At 54.7% G+C, this 22,011-nt stretch overlaps 1 protein-coding gene across 4 annotated transcripts; it reads left to right on the forward strand.

Annotated features, from left to right (window-relative positions):
* Positions 1-1,883: 1,883 nt before the first annotated feature.
* Positions 1,884-21,841, forward strand: TYK2 (tyrosine kinase 2). 4 transcript variants are annotated; one of them, XM_079771580.1, is made up of 26 exons: positions 1,901-2,146; positions 2,835-3,012; positions 3,335-3,550; positions 6,583-6,706; positions 6,827-6,974; positions 7,323-7,486; positions 9,367-9,733; positions 10,165-10,383; positions 10,472-10,629; positions 12,354-12,462; positions 12,553-12,742; positions 12,822-12,925; positions 13,021-13,203; positions 13,274-13,361; positions 14,238-14,365; positions 15,166-15,301; positions 15,385-15,539; positions 16,687-16,837; positions 17,515-17,612; positions 17,726-17,918; positions 18,205-18,323; positions 18,742-18,914; positions 19,110-19,227; positions 20,102-20,212; positions 20,314-20,485; positions 21,738-21,841. In XM_079771580.1, the coding sequence occupies exons 3-25, from the start codon at positions 3,355-3,357 to the stop codon at positions 20,446-20,448; spliced, it is 3,567 nt and encodes a 1,188-aa protein (XP_079627706.1). In that variant the 5' UTR covers positions 1,901-2,146; positions 2,835-3,012; positions 3,335-3,354; the 3' UTR covers positions 20,449-20,485; positions 21,738-21,841. The 4 variants fall into 4 exon arrangements, with proteins under 4 accessions (XP_079627704.1, XP_079627706.1, XP_079627705.1 ...); XM_079771579.1 differs by lacking the exon at positions 21,738-21,841 and adding an exon at positions 20,674-21,730; XM_079771578.1 differs by lacking the exon at positions 21,738-21,841 and having other exon boundaries at positions 1,884-2,000; positions 20,314-21,730.
* Positions 21,842-22,011: the final 170 nt, after the last annotated feature.

A 22,011-nucleotide genomic window follows, 5' to 3' on the forward strand; every position in this document is an offset into this window, starting at 1 on the left:
CCTGGGAACTAAGACGGATAACTGAGTTTCCGTTGACTCAGTGGTCCCGGCAGTAGCTACAAATAGTGCATTCCTGTTGACTCAGTGATTCCAGAATCTGGATAGCACAATTATTCTAAATTGTCCGGGTGGTCCCAGATAATGATAATGTGTTTCCGTTGATTCAGTGATTCGTAGATAACGAAGTTGCTCAGATTCTGTGTCTATGAAAATGCTTTTTCGAGAAACAGGTTCCTCATTCCAGACCCAAAGATGTAATCGATACTTTTGTGATATTCCGCCAATATAAGTCAGTGTGGCAAGCTGTTCGGGGCTGAGAGGTCTGGAGAGCTTTTGCTCCCTCGTATGTCACCGGCCGTTAATAAACGACTCCATAATTCAACTTTTTTTGAGGCGTCCTTTGTAAAATGGGGGCTACACCACAACATATGCAATAGGGGATTGTAACAGGGTTGAGAGATCAGGCTCAATTCTGAATACAGCAAAGACAGCTGGGGATCGTGAGCCAAGGGAGGGGGTTTTGTCTATGGATGGAAAATGACTAAGAGGAGACATCAAGGGTAGAGGGACTGAGAATTCTTGCTAAAGAGAGGCCAAGGACGTATATTCATCAAAGATGAGGGACGAGGAACTTGATCAGATATCAAGGGTGGTGGGATGACTTAGAACAGTGGCTCCCAACCTTTTTTTGGCCATGCCCCACTTAAGCATCTTTAAATCCTGATGCTCCCCCCTGTGACATATAATTCTTATTAATCAAATGTGGAGGAAGCCTAAAAGGCTATTAACTTGGTCTAAACAAGCTTCCAAAAAACATGGCATCCCTGCAAGAGAAAAATAAAAGAACGAAAAAAAACAGTTGAAGTACTGAGGAAGAAATCACTAAGAAATTGTTTTTTAAAATAATATGAAATGATATGAAAAAATAGCAAATAAAGTTTTAAAACATATAAGAGAACTGAAATGCGTAAATATGTCACTATATATTTATATACTGTGTATGAGGCCCCTAGAACCATAAGAAATGCAGAAAATTCACTGTTAATAACTCATTCTCGAATTGCCCTCCTTAAAAATCAAATTGCCCCCCCCCCCCCCCGGGGGGGCGTGTGCTCCACGTTGGGAATCACTAACTTAGAAGGAGTCTTTGCTCAGACTGGACTGGACAAAGACAGAACATAGGTCAAGGTCGAAGGCTAGTGGAAAAGATGGCTCAGAAGACTACATTTTGGTTAAGGAAAGAGTCTGTGGCACCCTCTGTGCCTGTTTCTCTCCCTGAGAAATGGGTGTAAGAGCCGTCACTCAGGACTGCTGCCAGGATTTCCTTCTCTGTCAAGGACAGCAACTCGCTGTGCGGTTCGGATTAGAACTCGAATCAGGAGGACATCCACGCTGCTACTGACAGCAAGGGGGCCTCAGAGGACAGGGGTGAAAGAGATGTGAGCGAGCGGGAGGGAAATGCCTCCTGCATTCGAGGAGGGGCTCTCAGCCAGCGAGGTGGGTTGGCCAGGCAGACACAAGGCAGGGTGGACCTCGGAGTCACAAGGCAGGGGGTTGGAGGGTTGAGTGGCGCGCGGCCGCAGCCTTGACCTCGGAAAAGAGGATACGGGGCTCACACCGGGGTCAGGTCCGGAAGTCGAAGATAAACAGAGCCCTTAAGAACGCCGAGTCCCCAGAAAACCACACTCTTCCGCCCGCTGGTGCGGACTACTCTCTGCGTCTTCTCACCTCCAGTCGTCAGCCAATCGCTGACGCTGTGGCACTTCCGGCAGCCGATCGAGCCAATCGCGGTTGAGCGAAAGGCGAACCAGGGACCAATGGGAGTGCCTCTGGTGCAGCGAAAGGACCAATGCCTACGTTTGACGGAAAGGGAGGCAGCCAATGAGTGTGCCCTTTTCAGGTGGCCCCTAGAGGAGGCGGCATCTCGGCGGCGATCAGTCGGCGGCTGCCTGTTGTGGCAGGACCGGGTCCCGGGTTCGAACCGGAGTCCCCCGGAAAGGGTGAGTGTGGAGGAGGCCACGGAAAGGGTGCCCCCCGCCCCGCGGAGGTCATCTGGAAGGATGCGGCCGGCGGCCGGCGCGGGACCGGCCGCGCTCTGCAGGAGGTGGATGGAAGCACCCGCTGCCTCCGGACTGGTCGATGCCCGGTGGGTGCTCAGCACATTTCCTGCCCAGCAGGGTTTGGAGGCTTGGATGTGTGGTGTGCAGGCTTCCCGAGTGCAGACCCCATCCCGACCCCATCTTCAAAGCTGGGTCTGGGCTCAGTGGGGACGAAGAAGGATGGGCACCCCCAAAGCCCCATCCCCACGATCTTATTTTAAACGTTAATAGACAATAATAGTAGACATTTATCAAGGGCCCAGGCCCTCTGCACAGCCTTTTCCCTGCCTCATCTCAGTGTATCCTCCCCGCGTCTTTGAGGGAGAGACCTTTATATGCCCGTTTTCCAAATGAGGAAACAGGCTCAGAGAGAGAAGCTGATTCCCGGGGAATCCGACATTATGCTATTACAACATTCTCCTCTTCCCACCACCGTTTGTCTTAAATCAATAAGATCAGTGGGGTCGCTGACAGTCCCTCCCTGGAGGTACAGGGGACCTCAGGAGGCCTGGGTCCTGGGCCTGGCTTCAAAAAGTCTGGGAGCTAGTTTGGGAGGAGAGAGCTGAACTAAACCCCTCCTAGGCTTGGGCAAGTCACAAGGGCCAGAGGTCACTCATGGGGGTGGATGTGGGAGGCAAGGAATCTTGGCTTGAAAGAGAAAAAGCCATCACAAGGATGAAACCAATAATAATGATGTTACTCTTGTGTTTGTCATACTTGTGTGTTTTTTTCAAGCCTATATCAAGGTCTGTGCTGAACATATGAACATGCAGAATTGTGTTGAAACGGCACGACCATCTTCTGATGGCAACGGTCTCAGCATCTCCATTCTCCAGATGGGGAAACTGAGGCCCGGGAGTAGCTAAGTGACTTACTTGAGTTGACACAGGGAGCGCCCAGATTCACCCCCCAGGTTCGTTTGACCACACCTGCCTGCCTGGTTATTTTGGGAATAATGTGTTGAGAACAGATTTTTGTATTGGTGCTAGTTAGTCCAGTAGAGAGGTTGGATGTTGTTATTGTTCATGACAGGTCTAAAAGGTGGGGATGCATACCCCAACTCCATCAAACCTGTGGAAACTGAGGCTCAGGGAGGGGAATTGGGTGCTTGAGGTTGCACAGCAAGGGGAGTTCAGAATATTCCCTCGGGCCTCAGTCTAAAGGGGCAGCAGGTTGAGGTGCTAACAGGAGCCTCTAGGCTGAGGCCTGCGGACTAATGGGCTGTCCTTTCCCAGCCAAGCCAGCTGTCAGGAGCATGCCTCTGTGCCATGGCGGGGCCACCGCCAGGGGCAGCAAGCCCGATGGGGACGAAGCTCCGCTCGCAGCCATCACAGGAGGCCTGAAGGTGTTCCTGCACTGGGCAGGCCCTGGCAGCAGGGAGCCCTGGGTCACTTTCAGCGAGGCCACACTGACCGCAGAGGAGGTCTGCATTCACATCGCACACAAAGTCGGTGAGTCCCATGGCAGGGGTGGAGGTTTTGGCAACAGCTGAAGCCCATCCATCGTCTGCCTGTTCGTTCAGAAGACACTGAGTGAGTGCCTATTATGTGTCAGCCCCAAATCACCGCCTTTGTAGCACTGATATTCTCATAGGGAAATCATAATAAATAAGAAAACTGTGTAGGAGGGCAGAGATAGATCATAGGGGCAATTTAAAACTTAAGGAGATAAGAGAGGGAGCCACGGGGATATCTGGGAGGAGATGATGAGTACCAGGCTCAGGGAACAGCATGTGCAAAGGCCCTGAGGTGGGAACTTGTCGGCAACAGCTAGATCTGAGTGAGAGGAGACAGGAGTAAGTGAAGGAAAGGAGGTGAACAGTGCAGGTCATGCAGGGCCTGGTGGGCCTCAGGGAGGACTTTGGATTTTACTCCAAGTGAGGTGTGACTGTGAGCAAAGGAGAGACCTGACTGGACTCAGGTGTTCACAGGTATTCTCTGGTTGCTGTAGGGGGAACATACTAGTGGGTGAGGGTGGGAGTAGGGAAGCCATGGCAGAGGTGATTTCCAGGTGGGAGGTTATGGGGGAGAGGTCAGTCAGGGCCAGATCTTACAATGCCTTAAACGCCAGAGGGAGGAATTGCGAGTTTGGGCTTTTTCTTGAGAGCAGTAAGGAACCAGAGAATAGCTGGAAGAGCCTGTAATAGATGTGCTCAAACCTACACTTCCTTCTGCCAGAGGAGGAGGAGGTCGCTCCAAGGGGGCTTTGCTTACATGCCCCTTCCTCCAGGAAGTCCTCTCAAACTCCCTCCCCCATAACCGGATGGGGGCCTTCTGGTGGATTTCTACAACACCTTGTACCAGGGGTCCTCAAACTTTTTAAACAGGGGGCCAGTTCACTGTCCTTCAGACCGTTGGAGGGCCGGACTATAGTTTTAAAAAAAACCTATGAACAAATTCCTATGCACACTGCTAAATTGGCTGCTAAGCAGGACAGGCAGCGGCGGCAAAAACACCCGGCGGGCTGGATAAATGTCCTTGGCGGGCCGCATGTGGCCCGCGGGCCGTAGTTTGAGGACCCCTGCCTTGTACTTTTCAACCAGCGGCTGATCTCTTAAAAGAACTCAGATGGATGTGCTGGGTGATGTGAAACATGTCTGTCAGAGGGAATAGCATGTGAGGAGAGCCTGCTCAATTTGAGGAAGCAAAAGTAAGAGTAACTGGAGTGTCAGTTTCAAGAATTTGGAAGGGGAAGGAGGAATTGAAAGCAGAGAATGAAGCAGTCACATGGGCTCTTCAGGAAGTTGTCTCACAGGGAGGCATGCTGCTTCCGCGGAGGCAGTACCCTGGGTGCAGTGACCTCGCCATTTGGCATCATCCAACCCGGCTGGAAGGATGATGCCACACAGCTCTACTCCTGGATATTCACCATACAGACACTCAGCTCATGTGTTCCAGGAGACGCATCTGAGGATGCTTAGAGCTGCCTCATGTATCTTAGTGAAAAGTGGGAGGCCATCTTAAAGTCCCTCTATCTTAAAGTCCCTCTGCAGGAGAATGCACAAGCAAACAGCCGTATGGTTGAACACTGGAATACTATATAGCCACGAAAAGGGAATTTAACCAAGGTAAATTCCCACGAAAAGGGAATTTCCCATCAGGCAGCATGGGAAAGCAAGTTGCGGGGTACCAGTGGTATAATACCACATTTTCAGTTTATAATATTCAAGACTAGATCATAGAGAATATGAAAATAATAAATTCTACTTCAGGAATATGGTTACCTCTTTGTGGGAGGAAAAAGGAAGTGGATGTAGGTGGGGGCTTCCATTGTACTTTCTAAGTTTTACTTCTTTATCTGGTGGCTGGTACTTAGGTGATTATGAATTATTCTGAAAGGACTATTTTATATTACAAAATTAAGCGCTGTGTCTTTTAAAAATGCCTCGGGTGACCATTGTGGGGAATGACCACAAGTCTGGAGGCTGGACTTGGCCTGGGCTTTGGATTTGAAGGAAGTGGGTGGATCCTAGAGAGATGGTGGATATAGAAAGAGCAGGACTTTTACCCATCCCAAGTGAAGAGGGTGGGAGGAGTTGAGAACAAGGACCAAGTCCTAGCTTAAGGAACTGGACAGAGGCCCTGGCTGGTGTGGCTCAGGTGGTTGAGTGTTGTCCTGGGCACTGAAAGGTTGCTGGTTTGATTCCCAGTCAGGGCATGGGGGAGATTATGGAGGAGATTATGGTGCCCAGGTTGTGGGCTTGATCCATGGTCCAGGTGGGTCGGGGTGCATGCAGAAGGCAGCTGGTCAATGATTTTCTCTCTCCCTCTCTCTCTCTTTCTCCTCCTCCCTCTCTCCCTCTCCCTCTCCTTTCCTCTCTCTCTAAAAAAAAGTCAATAAAAACATATTTTAAAAAGAACTGGGCACAAGAGGGGCAGGTGTGGGGAGCTTGGATGAGATCTGTTTTAAACAAGCACCTCTAAGGGAGCTTGTGACATTCAGGAGGAGGCAGCCAGGAGGTAGGTAGGTATGTTTTCCCGGCTGCAGTTCAGAGATCAGAATAGAGTTGTGTTAGTCAGTCTAGGATAGGTTTAGCTGCAGTAACAAGCAAACCCCCCCCCCCCCCCCCCGCCCAAACCTCTGATTTTCCTGGGTTAAAACAATAAAGGTACCTAAAATCAAATGTAGGTCAGATGGTTCACCTCTATCTTATGCTTCACCACCTAGCACAAAGAGTCTCCAACATCCTTGGGGCAGGAAAGATGACAGGAGAGTTTATTTCCAGGCCTGAAAGTATGCGTATCTGTCTGCTCACATCCCATTGGCCAGAAACCAATCAATCCACTGGCCCCATCCAAGCTGCAAGGGAGGCTGGAAAATGTGGTCTGCTGTGAGGCCACAGCATGGTCAACATATTGCATTATCCTCTGTCAGCAGGGGAGGAGGCCTAGGGAAGGCTTGTGAAGGGAGACAGCGGGTCTGGGGGCCCATAGGATCATGGCAACAGATGCTGACTCCGGATGTTGTTTCTTCCCTCTTCCAGGCATCACTCCACCCTGTTTCAATCTCTTTGCCCTCTTTGATGCCCAGGCCCAGGTCTGGCTGCCCCCAAACCACATTCTTGAGGTCTCCAGAGACACAAACTTGACGCTGCACTTCCGCATGAGGTGGGTGAAGGCCTGTGGGAAGGCTTGTCCCCTTTTGTTCTGTCTCTTCTCTCCCCTGAATCCCATCTTCCTGGAGCTGAATTGATGCTCAGCCCTCGCTGTGCCTTTCCCTTCCTGTAGGTTTTATTTCCGGAACTGGCATGGCACAAACCCTCAGGAGCCAGCTGTGTGTCGCTGCAGGCCCCCGGGGGCCAAGGCTTCGCCAGAACAGGCAGAGCAGGGGATACAACTCCTGGACCCAGCCTCCTTTGAGTACCTCTTTGAGCAGGTAGGAGCAGGGCTGGGAAGTGGGGTTATTTCAGGGGGACTGAGGGGCAGCTGAGGCGCCCCCTACTCTTTCTACAATTATAGCTAGCAGGTTTCAACTCATGCAACCTGGGGTCCTTTTTCTACGTGAACCAAAGGGTTCTGAGAATCTTAGGACTGCATGGGAAAGATTAGTGCTGTGATCGATTAGTGATGTCTGCCACAGGCATGGTCAGAGGAGGCATGCATGCTCTATATTCAGCCTTTGCAGAAAATGGAAAGTCCCTCCTTCCCCGCCCAAAGTGGCCAGAAGCTGAGGAGTGAACAGGTTTTTCAGGCCTCCCTTTCTATCTGATTTCCCCACCCCTAGGGCAAGCATGAGTTTGTGAATGATGTGGCATCGCTGTGGGAGCTGTCGAGTGAGGAGGAGATCCACCACTTTAAGAACGAGAGCCTGGGCATGGCCTTTCTGCACCTCTGTCACCTTGCTCTCTGCCGCGGTGTTCCCCTGGAGAAGGTGGCCAAGAAGATCAGGTGCCTGGGAATGGGGCAGAGACACTGTGGAGGTGGATGGATAGACGTGGGCATCCGGGGGCCAAGGCAGAGACCTTGTATATTGCCATGCCTACATTTATTGAGCATCTACTGTATGCTGACACTAGTTGTGGTTGTTGAAGGACACACTAGTGAACAAGTCAGACAAAAACCCCTGCCCTCTTGGCTCTCACATCAGGTGAAAAAGACAGGCAATAAAAAAAATACAAAAGTAAAATGTATAGTGTTATAGATGGTGATAAAGTGCAATGGGGGGAAATTAACTAGGAAAAGAGAAAGAAGGGGAATGTCAGGGAATGAGGGGTATATAATTTAAAATTGAGTCGTTGGGGAATTTCTCACTGAGCAGGTGATGGTCACATTCAATGATTTGAAGGAAGTAAAAGAGGAAGCCAATATGGATATCTGGGAGAAGAGAATTCTATACAGAGGGACCAGCCAGTGCAAAGGCCCTGAGGCTGGACTCTGCCTGATATGTTGGAGGAGGTGTGGCTAGAGTAGGGTGAGCTTAGAGAACTCCCTAGAATTCAAGGGAAGGAAGGAGTTAGCTGTTTTTACCTCCATTGCCAAGGGCTGGATTAATCAGGGCACACTGGCTGGATGAGGCAGCAGGAAAGCTGGGTCTTTCAGGATAAGCTGTTCTTCTTTAAAGCACATATTTTCCAGTCCCTGTCCTGGAGGACTAGGGCTGTGACAGCAAACGAAGCCCAGGGTGCTAGCAAACCCAGAGGAGGCAGCCTATCCAGCCTGGAGACCAGAGAGCACTTCCCAGGGGAGGTGATATTTCTGCTCAGACCTAAAGGCTGAGCCCTAGCCGGTTTGGCTCAGTGGATAGAGCGTTGGTCTGCAGACTGAAGGGTCCCAGGTTCAATTCAGGTCAAGGGCACATGCCCGGGTTGTGGGCTCAATCCCCAGTGGAGGGCGTGCAGGAGGCAGCCAATCAATGGTTCTCTCTCAACATTGATGTTTCTATCTCTTTCTCCCTCTCCCTTCCTCTCTGAAATCAATAATAATATATTTTTTAAAAAATTAAAAAAGACCTAAAGGTTGAGTCTTCTTTATCCAGATATGGACTGTCTTGGCAAAGCGTTCAGGCAAATGGAATAGCATATACAAAGGCCCAGAGGCAGAAGATGGCAAAAGCCTATTTCCAGGGGAACTGGATGTAGAATGTGATTGCTCAGGTGCAGGAGTTGGCAAGACACTAGTCAGGGGCCTTTTCCCCAGGGCAGCAGGGAGCCCTTGGAAGTGGGGGCGGAAGGTAGCTAGAACCTCAAGCTTTAGGATCCCTCTGGTCAAGCGGGGGGTGGGGGGTGGAGGGGTGGGGAGAAGGCTAAGGACATAGAGACTGAGGCTTGGAAACCTGTAATCTAGGGGAGCTATACTGGTAGGTGATGGGTAGATGCGTTAGTGGGGCAGGCTTTGTGAAGAGCAGAGGGGCCCCCAGAGCTGTGCCTTTATGATCATAATATTAATGATAAATACCATAGCGACTTCAGTAATAATAACAGCTGACACTGACATAGTCCTTCTTATTCTGTCGTCAGCCCTGTAGGTGGGCACTGTTTGCACCCATTTTTCAGGTGAGCAGACACAGGCTTAGAGAGCTTACGTTAGTTATCCACGAACTGGGATTTCAGCCCCACAGTCCCCTCCTGCGTCCTGTGCCCTGGTCCCCGCCACCATCCAGCCTCCCTGTGCTGGCCCTTTATCGTACCCTCTCTTTCCACCTCACGACAGCCTGCCTGTTTTCCGAACGAGGCAGCTGTGGTTCAGAGGAGTTACGTCATTTGCCACATGTCATCCAGCCAGGCCTGCACCCCAGGCCCCTCACCAGCCCCTCTTGGTCATTCCCACAGCTTCAAGGACTGTATCCCGCGCTCCTTCCGGCAACAGATCCGGCAGTACGATGCGTTCACACGGCTACGCCTGCGGATCATCTTCCGCAGGTTCCTGCACGCCTTCCAGCCGGGCAGCCTTTCCCAGCACGTCGTCATGGTCAAGTACCTGGCCACACTCGAGCGGCTGGCACCCCGCTTCGGCACGGAGCGTGTGCCTGTGTGCCGCCTAGAGCTGCTGGCCCAGGCCGAGGGGGAGCCCTGCTATATCCAGGACAGTGCGCAGGCCCCTGGAGACCCCAAGCTCAAGTCTGCGGTCGAACCGCCCACCCACGAGGTGCTGGTGACCGGCACTGGCGGCATCCAGTGGCGGCCAATACAGACAGAGGTGAGCAGGGTGCCTCTTCCATCTGGGGGTCCAGGTGGGGTCGGGCGGGAGCTCCTGTTCAACCTTGGCCATGGTCTCTGAGGGGGACTATGGTGAGCCCTTTCCCCTCGTGGCTCTGGGGTATGTCCTTCTGTTCCCTGGGGTCTGTGTCCTCTGCCTGCCCCCTGGGGACCTGATTTCTGGGGTCTGTACCTCTGGGAACCCCTTTGGACTTGGGGGATGAGAGGGGTAGGATCCTCCTCTCTGCCCTCCCTGAGGTTCTGCTTCTGGCATGTGTCTCTCTTGGGGGTGGGTCCCCGGTCCCACCTGTGACACTCGTGACTTAGGAAGAGATACTTGAGACTTCCTGGTCCCTCCAGCTCCAGGCTACCCCCATGGGGAATGTGTGGGGGACTAAACAGGCATAGCCCTGCTCAAATCAACCTCCCTAGGTGCGGGGTTTCCAGAGTCCCCATGGTGGTGACGGTGGCAGCAGCAGGAATTCTCATGCTGGCTTATCTTGGAAGAAAGCCAAGGCCCAGCAGCTGGGCGGCCCACCTGTGGACAGGCCGCGGGAGGCGCCCTGGGCCTACTTCTGTGACTTCCAGGACATCACCCACGTGGTGCTGAGAGAATGCCATGTCAGCATCCACTGTCAGGACAAGCGCCTGGTGGGGCCCGAGACGGGGCTGGGCTGAGGGCCGGGCTGCGGGGCACCCCCAGCCTGTGACGCCTGCCTGACATCCCCGTGGCCTATAGGAGCTGACCCTGCCTTCCCCGGCCATGGCCCTGTCCTTGGTGTCGCTGGTGGATGGCTATTTCCGCCTGACGGCTGACTCGAACCACTACCTGTGCCACGAGGTGGCTCCTCCACGGCTGGTGATGAGCATCCAGGACGGTGTCCACGGACCCCTGCTGTGAGTGCCCAGAAGGAGGCTGGGCGGCACGGACCGTGGTGGTGGCAGCTGCCAACTGGACCCTGAGTTCTGAAGGACTGTGGGGCTCAAATGAGATGTTTGTGTGCGTGTACTTGTGTGAGCATGTGTGTGCAAGCATTTGTGTCTGGTCTGTACCTGTGAATGTGAGCACGTGTTTGCCTGCGTGAGCATGCATTATGTGTTTAAGTATTCACTCATACCACCGTGTGCATCCATTCATATCTGTGAGTGCATATGTGTGCTCACTCATGTATGCTTATGTGCAAGTGCACCCACATGTGTGCTTGTCTGTGTGCATGCATGCGAGTGTGCATTTGTGTGTGCATGCATGCAAGTGTGCACCAGGGATTATAGAGGGGGTGAGAACACGTGCAGTGGGTCGGGCGGCATGTCGTGCTGAGGGGGCCTGGGTTTGGGACTGTCGCTGTGCATGTCTGGATGTTGGACAGCCCGTGTGGTGTGCGGCAGTGTGACTGCTCCAGTGACTGCACATAAAATTGTCATCACACATTTTCACATGCGATGTGATGGGTGATTTCAGGGGGCTGTGTTGTACAAGTATCGGTGGCCATTCAGAAACGTGTGGGTGTGTACAGCCCCACAGATGTGTGTTGTCCTGGTAATGGTGGGTCACTGAGCGATTCTGTTTGGACTTGCGGGGTAGAGGCTATGAAGTGCCCGTGCTTATGCGGCAATCAGATGCCAGTGTGGCCGTCCTGCATGCTGCCAGGTCGTGGTTAGTGACTGTCAGCTTATCTGGTCATTGGCCTTGTGCCTGCGTGTCCTCTGTCCTCTCTGTAGCCCTGGGACTTGCCCCTGAGGGTTTCTAAGCGGTCTGAGCCTAGTCTATACACCAGAGGCGGGTGAAGTGGCCGTTTTCCCTCCTGAGAGCTGTGCCCTGTCACGGCTAGGTGCGTGCCCCTCATACAGTCTGTGGCCACGTCAGTGTGTCTTAGTCTGTGCGGGTTGCTCTAACAGACTACCATAGACCAGCTGGCTTAGAAACAACAGACATTTATTTCTCACAGTTCTGAAGGCCAGGAGTCCAAGTTCAAGGTACCAGTACACCCAGTGTCTGGTGAGGGCCCTAGTTCAAGACAGCTTTCTCCTTCCCGTGTCCTTAAATGGTGGGAAGGGGCACGGAGCTCTTTGGGGTCCATTTTATGAGGCATTAATCCCATTCACGAGAGCTCCATCATCATGACATAATCACCCTGCAAAGTCCCCACCTCCCATACCATCACCTTGGGGGTTAGGGCTTCAACATGGGAACTTTAGGGGGGGCACCAACATTCAGTCCGTAGCAGCGTGCGCGCCACACGTGCAGGCGTCTGGGCCTGTGTAGCGGTGTCACTTGTCAGTCCGTGCTCATGACGGGCGTCACCTCTGGGTCTGGGCTGTGGAGGCCCTGCATTGCCTTGTTACGCTGGGAAAGCAGCTGTGTCTAGGGTCAGCTGTGTGACAGGCGGTTCGTTGTGTGTCAGCCTGTGAGTGTATGGCTGGGTGTGTGCCCATCAGCATTTGACAGCTGATTCCTATCTGTGTGTGTGTGTGTCACTGTGTCAGTGATGGTGTCTGACAGGCACGCACACATGTGCCTGTTCTTGTGCCTGTGTCTGTGTGTGAGTTTGTCGTGTGTGTGTACCTCTCTGGGCGGGTGGGGCCCAGAGGTGCCCCCTGACGCTGCCCCTGGTCCTCCACAGGGATCCCTTTGTGCTGGCCAAGATGCAGCGGGAGGAGGGCCTCTATCTTATCCACTGGAGCACCAGCCACTTCAACCGCCTCATCCTCACGGTGGCCCAGCGGGACCAGGTGGGCCTGGGGCGGGGGTTCTGGGCTGGGCTTGGGTGTACTCCCTGCCTAGACCCCTGCCCACCGCCCTTGTCCTGCCACCCACCCCAGGCACCCGGCACGCCGTGTTTGCGCCTGTGGAAGTTCCCCATTGAGCTGTGTGAGGGCACCTTCCGGCTGCAGAGCTGGGACCGGTCCTTCCCCAGCGTGCGGGAGCTGCGGGCTGCCCTGCAGGGCTGCTCACTGCGGGCCGGCGACCACTGCTTCTCCCTGCGCCGCTGCTGCCTGCCGCAGCCAGGAGGTGTGATGACAGGGGCCCACAGGGTGGGAGGGTGGCTCCCCCCACGCCAGCCCTCAGTGACTCTGCTCCCGCCCCCCAGAGATCTCCAACCTCATCATCATGCGGGGGCCTCAAGCCAGCACCAGGTCTCTCAACCTCAGCCAGCTCAGCTTCCACCGGGTCTGCCAGGATGACCTCACCCAGGTGTGTGCGGGTGTGGGGCCCCTGGGGCACAGGGGGAACGGGGAGGGCAGTCACCAGCTGTTGTCATGGAGATGTTCCCTGCCATGTTCCCCCAGCTGTCCCACTTGGGCCAGGGCACGAGGACCAATGTGTATGAGGGCCTCTTGAGAGTTGGGGGCGGAGGCCCTGAGGAGGACCAAGCATATGATGGGGACCCCACCTTGCCCGGCGGGGGCCATGGGCAGGAGCTGCGAGTAGTGCTGAAGGTGTTAGACACTAGTCACTATGACATCACCCTGGTAAGTGAGTGTGATGGGGGCAGGGAGAGCGGCAGGGTATGCGGCCACCTGACCTGACCTGCCCTCACAGGCTTTCTACGAGACGGCCAGCCTCATGAGCCAGGTGTCCCACGTGCACCTGACCTTCGTCCACGGTGTCTGCGTGCATGGCTCTAAAAGTGAGTGGACCCCAACACACATGCCCTGCCATTTATAGGCCCACTCCCCCCACTTGTACCCACTACCAGGGCTGTACCCCAACCCTTGACCTGCATCCCGATCCCTGACTACACACTGACCCTTGACCAAAATCCTGACTATCCTGCAATCTGTGACTGCCCAATGCTCACCTGTACCCCAACCCCTGACTATATGCCAACCCATTGCAGCTCAGCCTCTGACTATACTGTGGCCATTACCTGCACCCCAACCCTGAACCACACCCTGACTGCTGACTGCATCCCATCCTTCATCCACCAACCAGATGCCTCTACAGACCAGCCCCCATCTGCCCTCTGACCTCAGCAGAACTGTGACCCCATGCAGACCCCAGCCATGTTGGGCACTCCAATCCTCCAAGACCTCAGCCCTTGCCCCACCCCTGTGTAACTCAAACTCCTTGCACAGGGCGACCACAGAACCTGAACCCCATGTGTCCATCTCTCTTGCTCTCCCCCAACACCAGCCTGCACCCGATTCTACATACTTTCCACCCCGAGCACTTCCACCCTGTGGGATCCTAGCATCACTGATGCCCCAATCTCAAGCTCTCTACCTCCACTCGTCTGCACCCACCTCCAGGTCCTCAGGCCCATCCTCACCTTTCTCACTGACATGCAGCTGTTCTCTAGCCAGACTCTCCCTGGACCCAAATGACACCCTTCGCCTCTGCCTCACCCTGCACCCACCTCAGCCTATGCTCCATCCTGCAATTCTTCTCTCCCCGAAGTCACTCCCAAGCCCCAGACCCCCACAGTCGCAGCCCCCATGTTCCTTCCCCGGCGCCCCGGAGGGGGGCGGCGGTGGGCAGCCCCTGCAGCAGCTGGCCTTTGCAGATATCATGGTGACAGAGTTCGTGGAGCATGGACCCCTGGACGTGTGGCTGCGGCGGGAGAGGGGCCGTGTGCCTGTGGCCTGGAAGGTGGCAGTGGCCCAGCAGCTGGCCAGTGCCCTCAGCTACCTGGTGTGTGGCCTGTGGGCGGGGCCTGGGTCAGCAGGGTGGGCCAGTTCTGGGTGGCGAGGCCTCATCAGTCCACACACTGGCCCCAGGAGGTCTTTCCACAAACCTCCTCTGCTCACATACCCCTGTGGCTCCCTTCTCCCCTGAGAGAACACCTAACTCCTCTACTTGGTGTCCGGTGAGGCCTGGCCTCGGCCGCCTCTGTCACTCTCTCTTGCCATTCATCCCCAGCCATGCCTGGTTCTCTGACCCTGGTTTCCAGAGCACCCACCGTGTGCCAGGCTCTGCCATAGGCCTTGGGAACACACAACAAACCAGACAGAAGCCTCTATCCTTTGGGGAGCCAGTGTTTTTAGTTAGAAAGATAAACAAGAAATAATACTTAAGTGTGTTACATAATATGTTAGGAAGTAGTAAGCACCGTTCTGGGAGAGTAGGGGTGGAGTTACGGAGGTGCTCCAAGTTGGGGGAGAGGTGAAGTTTTAAATAGATGGGATGGAGAAGGATTCCCCAGGTGCGTCCCAGGCAGAAGGAGCAGCAGTGCAGAGGCGTGCCTGGCGTGGGTCTGAGGACAGCAGTGGGGTCCTCTGGCCTTTTGTTCCAGGCCAAGAGTCTTACCCACCGGCTCTGGGAGGACAGGAAGGACCCACTGGGCACCCAGTGGTGTCCGGGCACAATGACATGCATTGGGATCCCACTAATGACCCTGATTGTCTTTTTCACACGGGCTGTCCCTGTGGGATGGGGTGGGGACAGGGTCTAGAGGCCCCTAGTGGTCATGCCCCCTCTCCTTCCTACCCCAGGAGGACAAGCGCCTGGCTCATGGTAACGTGTGTGGCCGGAACATCCTGCTGGCACGTCTAGGGCTGGCGGAGGGCACCAGCCCATTCATCAAACTGAGCGACCCTGGCATGGGCCTGGGTGCCCTCTCCAGGGAGGGTGAGGACTGGGACAGGGCTGGGCATGGGGACTGGTTTACCCCACTCTTTTCACCCTTGGTGACCTCTGGCCCTGGCCCCCAGAGCGGGTAGAGCGGATCCCCTGGATCGCCCCCGAGTGCCTGTTTGGTGGGGCTAACAGCCTAAGCACCGCCGCTGACAAGTGGGGCTTTGGTGCCACCCTCCTGGAGATCTGCTTCGATGGGGAGGCCCCCCTGCAGGACCGCAGCCCCTCCGAGGTACAATGTGGGTGACCCTTGGGCCCTTCTCACAAAGGGGCCAGCACCCCCAAGGAGTCTAGTGGTCTGGGTCCAGAGCTGCCCCGCTCTGGCCTGTGGCCTTACATATGCTGCCTCATCTCTTGGAGGCTCCATCAGGTTATCTGTCAGTTGGGGTTATCTATAGTCCCGACCTCAAAGGTCATTGTGGCACACAGCAAATCAGGGACTGCTGCCCTGGCCGGTTTGCTCAGTGGTTAGAGTGTCAGTCAGCTCAAGGATTCAAGGGTCCAGGGTTCGATTCCTGATCAAGGACACGTACCTCAGTTGCAGGCTCAATCCCCCAGCCCTGATCAGTGTGCAGGAGGCATCCAGTTGATGTGTCTCTCACGTCGATGTTTCTCTCTCTGTCTCTCCCCCTCCCTTCCACTCTCTAAAAATCAATGGAAAAATATATTTGTGTGAGAATAAAAAATAATAAAAAGTAAGTGACTGCTTCAGTTTTAGATGCAGTGACCAGGCCAGTGATGGGAAGTGCAGGATGTGGGGAGGTGCCAGAGGGTACCCCTGACCTAGCTGAGGCATCCAGCAAGACTTCCCAGAGGAAGGTGTGTGTGGTTTTTTTTGAAGGGAGAGGAGACAGAGAAACATCAGTTTGTTGTTCTGCATCCATTGGTTGATTCTTGTATGTGCTCTGACCAGAGATCAAACCTGCAACTTTGGCTTATCGGATGATGCTCTAACCAACTGAGCTGCCCGGCCAGGGCCAGGAAGTTTTAATCTCAGTACAGAAATACCGCAGTGGCCCAGGCTAGGGAAGGGTCGCCTCAGCACAACTTATCCAGAGACCCAGAGGCTTTGGTGCATTCTGGGAGCTGCGTCTGCAGAGCTGGGAGCAAAGGTGGGTGGCAGCCAAGACAGGAAGGGACAAGTGTGAGGTGCTCCACAGAACAGAGTCTGCTGGACTTGGGTTCAAGTCCGCTCTCTGCTGTGGCAGGCAAGTCGGCTTCCCCTTGCCGAGGCTCAGTTGCCTCATCTGTAAAATGGGGATGACGGAACAAGGACCTGGCTGGCCTAGCCCTGCCGCTCTGGAGATTTAACTCTGCCTCTTGGGTAAGGGGCCTTGGGCGGGTGGGGTCACTGACTCTTCAGGTCCCCTTCTCCACAGAAAGAGTACTTCTACCAGAAGCAGCACCCCCTGCCTGAACCCTCATGCCCGGAGCTAGCCACACTCACCAGCCAGTGCCTGACCTATGAGCCGGCTCAGCGGCCTTCCTTCCGCACCATCCTTCGTGACCTCACTCACCTTCAGCCCCAAAGTGAGCCCCAAACCAGTGCTGGGACCTTGGGGAGGGGGAGGGGCTAGGAACCCTGTTGACACAGGCTCAGTGCGCCCTGGGTCTCTGTACAGTGGCTCAGGCTGGATTCTAAGTCACTTAAGGGGGTGATGAGAATGACCCAAGTTCTTAATGTTTTATTTGGGGACAGCCACAAATTTTTTGGATGAGTTAGACCCTCAAAAATATTTTTTGGTTTTGCTTTCTCTCTTTAAAAATTTTTTTTTCTTTATTTCAGAGAGGAAGGGAGAGGGAAAGAGAGATAGAAACATCGATGATGAAAGAGAATCATGGGTCGGCTGCCTCCTGCATGCCCCACACTGGGGACTGAGCCCTCAACTCAGGCATGTGCCCTGACCGGCAATCGAACCGTGATCTCCTGGTTCATAAGTTGACGCTCAGCCACGCTGGTCGGGCTTGCTTTCTCTCTTGATGAAAAGTTTGTGCCCTTTACGCAGTCATAGAACATCCCAGGTGTCAGTTTGATGCAGCCAACTCTGCATTTTGGACTAGAAGTGGAATTTTCCAGCTGTTGCAAAAGCTTTCCTGATCTCCGGGTTGGATGCTGGGGGAAGCAGTCACTTGCTCTCTGTGCCCCGGAGTGTGGGCCTGCTGGGTAAAGGGTCAGGGTCCGGCCTCACCCACTGTGGCTCTTTCAGATCTTGTTGAAATCTTGTATGTGAATCCAACCTCGCCAGCATCAGACCCCACTGTTTTCCACAAGCGCTACTTGAAAAAGATCCGGGATCTGGGTGAGGTAAGGCCCAGCGGAGGGGTCTGGCTGTTAGAAAGAGACCCGCATGTTGGCAAAGCCGCGGGTAGGGGTGGGGCTGGGGCAGTGGGGCGCTGACTGTCCTGCGTCTTGGCCAGGGTCACTTCGGCAAGGTCAGCCTGTACTGCTATGACCCGACCAACGAAGGCACTGGCGAGATGGTGGCCGTGAAGGCTCTCAAGGCGGACTGCGGCCCTCAGCTCCGCACTGGCTGGAGGCGGGAGATCGACATCCTGCGCACGCTCTACCACGAGCACATCGTCAAGTACAAGGGCTGCTGTGAGGACCAAGGTGGGCGGCCGGGCGGCCATGAGGGCCTGGCCAATTGGAGCCTCAGTCCCAGGCTGGAGGACGCAGTTCGTAGGCGTAGGGGCGGGGGGGGGGGTGGGGGCGGCTTCCTTTCCACCCCCCAGCTTTGCTCCCTCCCTCGATGGCGGAGATGGCGTTCAGGATGGATCCATTCTTCCTGAGGACGAGGCCTAGTGTGGGCAGGTGTTGGCTTTCCCTCCCCACCTTGGGGTGGGGAGCTGCAGGGTTCCGGGGAGCGGCCCCCAGCCCCTGCCTCTGTCCCCCTTAGGCGAGAAATCGGTCCAGCTGGTCATGGAGTACGTGCCTCTGGGCAGCCTCCGAGACTACCTGCCCCGGCACCACGTAGGGCTGGCCCAGCTGCTGCTGTTCGCCCAGCAGATCTGCGAGGTGGGCCCCCCACCCCTGCCCACAGAGCTGCCCTTCCTCTTTGGCCTGGCCTGAGGGTCCCAGCCCTTTGCTTGCCAGGCTCCGCCCCTGGGCGCCCCTGGGCCGGCTCGCTCTCTACTTAGCCCTTCGCCCCATCACCTGGCCACAACCCCAGTGGCTGGGTCTCCAACCCGCCTAGTTTCCACTTTGGAGATTCCCTTTGCTCACTGGGCCACGCCTGGCAGCCCAGCCCCCTCCCAACCCGCCCCCTCTGTGGCCCTGCCCCTGCCGTCCTGTGGGCTCCACCTGCCATACTGCCCGCTTTTGCTCCAGGGCCCTGCAAGCCCGTCCTGACTGTCCCCCGCCATCCTGGTCCCAGCTCCTCAGGCCCCACCTTGCCCCCCTGGGCATGACCCGCCCTGCCCCGCCTCACCCCCAGGGCATGGCCTACCTGCACACCCAGCACTACGTCCACCGAGACCTGGCTGCCCGCAACGTGCTGCTGGACAACGACAGGCTGGTCAAGATCGGGGACTTTGGCCTGGCCAAGGCCGTGCCCGAAGGCTACGAGTACTACCGTGTGCGCGAGGATGGCGACAGCCCCGTGTTCTGGTGACCAGGCGAGACCCAGCCAGAGGGGGGTGCCAGGGTGGAGGTGGAGGCTGGGGTCTCAGACGACAAGGCCTTATCTCAGTGAAACTGCTCTCTCTTAAGGAAGGGGCCCTAACTGGGGCCAAGAGGCTCCCAAGCCCCAGATAAGGACTCCATCCTGGTCTGGCCCAAGGCTTGACTGCCCTCTCCCCGCAGGTATGCTCCTGAGTGCCTGAAGGAGTGTAAGTTCTACTATGCATCTGATGTCTGGTCCTTTGGAGTCACCATGTATGAGCTGCTGACCTACTGTGACTCCAGCCAAAGCCCCCCCTCGGTGAGAGCCAGGCCCACACCGCCACCTGCTACCAGAGGAGTTAGAGAGCCATGCATTCAATTCCCAACTCCCCCAGCTTAGCAAGTGCTTAATCCACCAGAGCCTCACAGTCCCAATCTGTAAAATGGGACTGTGAGGCTTTGCTTGTGACAGAAACCCCACTCAAATAGGAACAGCTTCTTCTGCTGTTTGCACTCGAGGGAAGAGTTGGGGCACAGCTATTCTAGACCCTCATGTCATCATGAATCTCATTTTCTCCATCTCTGAGCTCTGCTGTTCTCTGTGGTAGCATCTCTTAGGCAGGCCCTCTCTCTTGTGGCAACAGCTCCCCACCCCACCCTGCCTTCCAGGCACCCATTTCCCTCAGGTGAGGGGGGAAAGGGCTCCTCTTTCCAGCTTAATTCTCAGGACTATCTGATTGGCCCAGCTTGGCTCATGTGTCCTCCAGGGAGCCAATCACTGTGTATCCATGGGCCATAACAATTGGCCAGGACTGGGCTAGGGAGGAGACAAGAGTATGTTAGATGTTTATTCCCAAAGTCAATCATAGTGCCTATGTAGGAAGGGTAAATAAAGATCCTGTCCGGGCAAAAACAACTTGCTGGGAGGTTTAATAACAATGCAACCACCTGACTCAGACTTACTGTATGAATATGAGTTTATTTAACTTGCCCAATCACCCCAGGTAGTTGATGTTTTTACCCCATTTTACAGATGGGAAAACTGAAGCCTAAAGAAGTGAGATCCTGTCCAAAGTTATGCAGTTGAGAAGTGGTAGAGACAGGACTAGGACCCCTGTAGTCCCACTGAAATCTCCTGGCCTCTGCTTAGGCAGTCCTGCCTGTTGAGAGGACTTGTCTTGTTTCTTCTGTAGAAATTCATCGAGCTCATAGGCCTCACCCAGGGGCAGATGACAGTACTGAGGCTCACTGAGCTGCTGGAACGAGGGGAGAGGCTGCCGCGGCCAGAGAAATGTCCCCATGAGGTGAGGCCTCCCCACGCTCCTCCCTCCCCCACTTTTCCCCTGTCCCTGTCACCAGACTGTGGACAGAGCAGCGACCACAGCCCCAGTGTTTCCTCCCCCAGATCTATGTCCTCATGAAGAACTGCTGGGAGGCAGAGGCCTCATTTCGCCCGACCTTCCAGAACCTCATACCCATCCTGAAAACGGTCCACGAGAAATACCGGGGCCAGGCCCCCTCCGTGTTCAGTGTCGGCTAAAACCTGCCAGGAGCTCTGCTTCCGGGAGTCGGAGCAGGTAGTACTCACGGAGAGGGCCTCCCTCCCGCTTCTGCCCAGGGAGAATTTGGCTTCACCCACTGCCGGTGCATTACCCCGGAGACCCCAGGTCTGTGACCTGACCCTCCTTGTCTTCATCCATCCATGCTGTTATAACAATGCCATGGGCCGGGTGGCCTGTAAACAACAGAAATTTATTTCTCACAGTTCTGGTCTCTGGGAAGTCAACGATCAAGATGCCAGCATTGCTACACGCGGGCGAAGGCCCTCCTCCTGGTTCCTAGCCTGCGCCTTCAAACTGCGCCTTCTCCAGGTGGGAGGGGGCGAGGGATCTTTCTGGAGCCTGTTGTATATGGGCACTAATCCCGTTCCTGAGGGACCCACGCACCTCCCGAAGGCCCGCCTCCTAATACCATCACATCGGGCACTTGGGTTTCAACGTCTGAATCTTGAAGGGACTTAAACATTCAAGCCATAGCATCCTCCACAGCCATAGCCTTACACAGGCTCCGGAGAGACCCAGGACCAGCAAGGAGCTAATCCGTCCCTTGCATCCAATCCTCCTGCCTCCCCCCAGCCCCGCCCTGGGAGCCCCCCATCTCCACTAGCGAGTAATAAACTCCTGTCTCCTCTGCCGGAGGCTCTGGTCTCTGGGTCCTTCTTCAGCAAGTGCCTGCTCTTCTGGGGACTGTAGCTGCAGCAAGATACTACGGGAGAAGCCACATGCAACTATTCAACCTTTGCTCACTCACCTCTAAATCCCCAGTGCCAGGAACACAGAAGGCGCTCAGTGACTACTGGTTATATATCCCAACAAAGGATTTGGGGGGCCACATGCCACGTTGGTAAGACTGCCAGTTTCACCCTTTCCTCCCTGTGCGACCTCAGGTGAGCGACTTTCCTTATCTGGGCCTCAGTTCTCAACGGTGAACTGGGGATGGTCATGCGTGCTGTCTCGGAGGACGAATGTAAAGAGATTGTGTATGTCAAGTGCTTAGCTGAGAGAGCTGCAAACAACTACTTAATAAACATTTGACCTTGTTAACCTGGTGTTTGCCAAAGTGTTTCTCCTTCAGAGGAATACTGGAGGCGGGTTCTGTGTCAGCCACACTGGGAAAAGCATTTGAATAATTTGCTTTCCCATAGGACTTCTCAACACATGCCCTCAAGCTCTCCTGAGTGGACAATTACACATGATTCTAGTGGCATTTGCTTTTTATAACAGTTTTCAAAGTTAAATATTCATTGTAATTATTTTTTTTCCCCGATAGGTGATACTGACATAAGCAGTGACATGTCTCCCTCCTGCCCATCAGCCACCACTATCACCTCTCTGGAAGCAACTGGTGCCATCTGGTTTCCTGTTTTTGCTTCCAGAAATGTTTCATCCGAATGCAAGGAAATCCGTACCCATATGATACTTTCCTATCTTTTGCAAAAATGGTAGCATGTGCAAGGATACACAACTCTAGTCTGTATTCTTGCTTCTTTTTCCCCCTTTGTAATAGGTCTCGGGGGTGGTCCCATATATCCAGGCCTACAGTA

The sequence above is a fragment of the Cnephaeus nilssonii genome (genome assembly GCF_951640355.1).
Source record: "Cnephaeus nilssonii genome assembly, chromosome: 5".
NCBI lineage: Eukaryota > Metazoa > Chordata > Mammalia > Chiroptera > Vespertilionidae > Cnephaeus > Cnephaeus nilssonii.

Bases quoted from the DNA above. Each gene is read 5' to 3' on its own strand.
- TYK2 (XM_079771578.1), top strand. From the start codon at position 3,355: ATGCCTCTGTGCCATGGCGGGGCCACCGCCAGGGGCAGCAAGCCCGAT. The intron at 7,487-9,366 runs GTGCCTGGGAAT...TCATTCCCACAG, and splicing joins AAGGTGGCCAAGAAGATCAG to CTTCAAGGACTGTATCCCGC. The intron at 18,915-19,109 runs GTGACCAGGCGA...CTCTCCCCGCAG, and splicing joins GGCGACAGCCCCGTGTTCTG to GTATGCTCCTGAGTGCCTGA.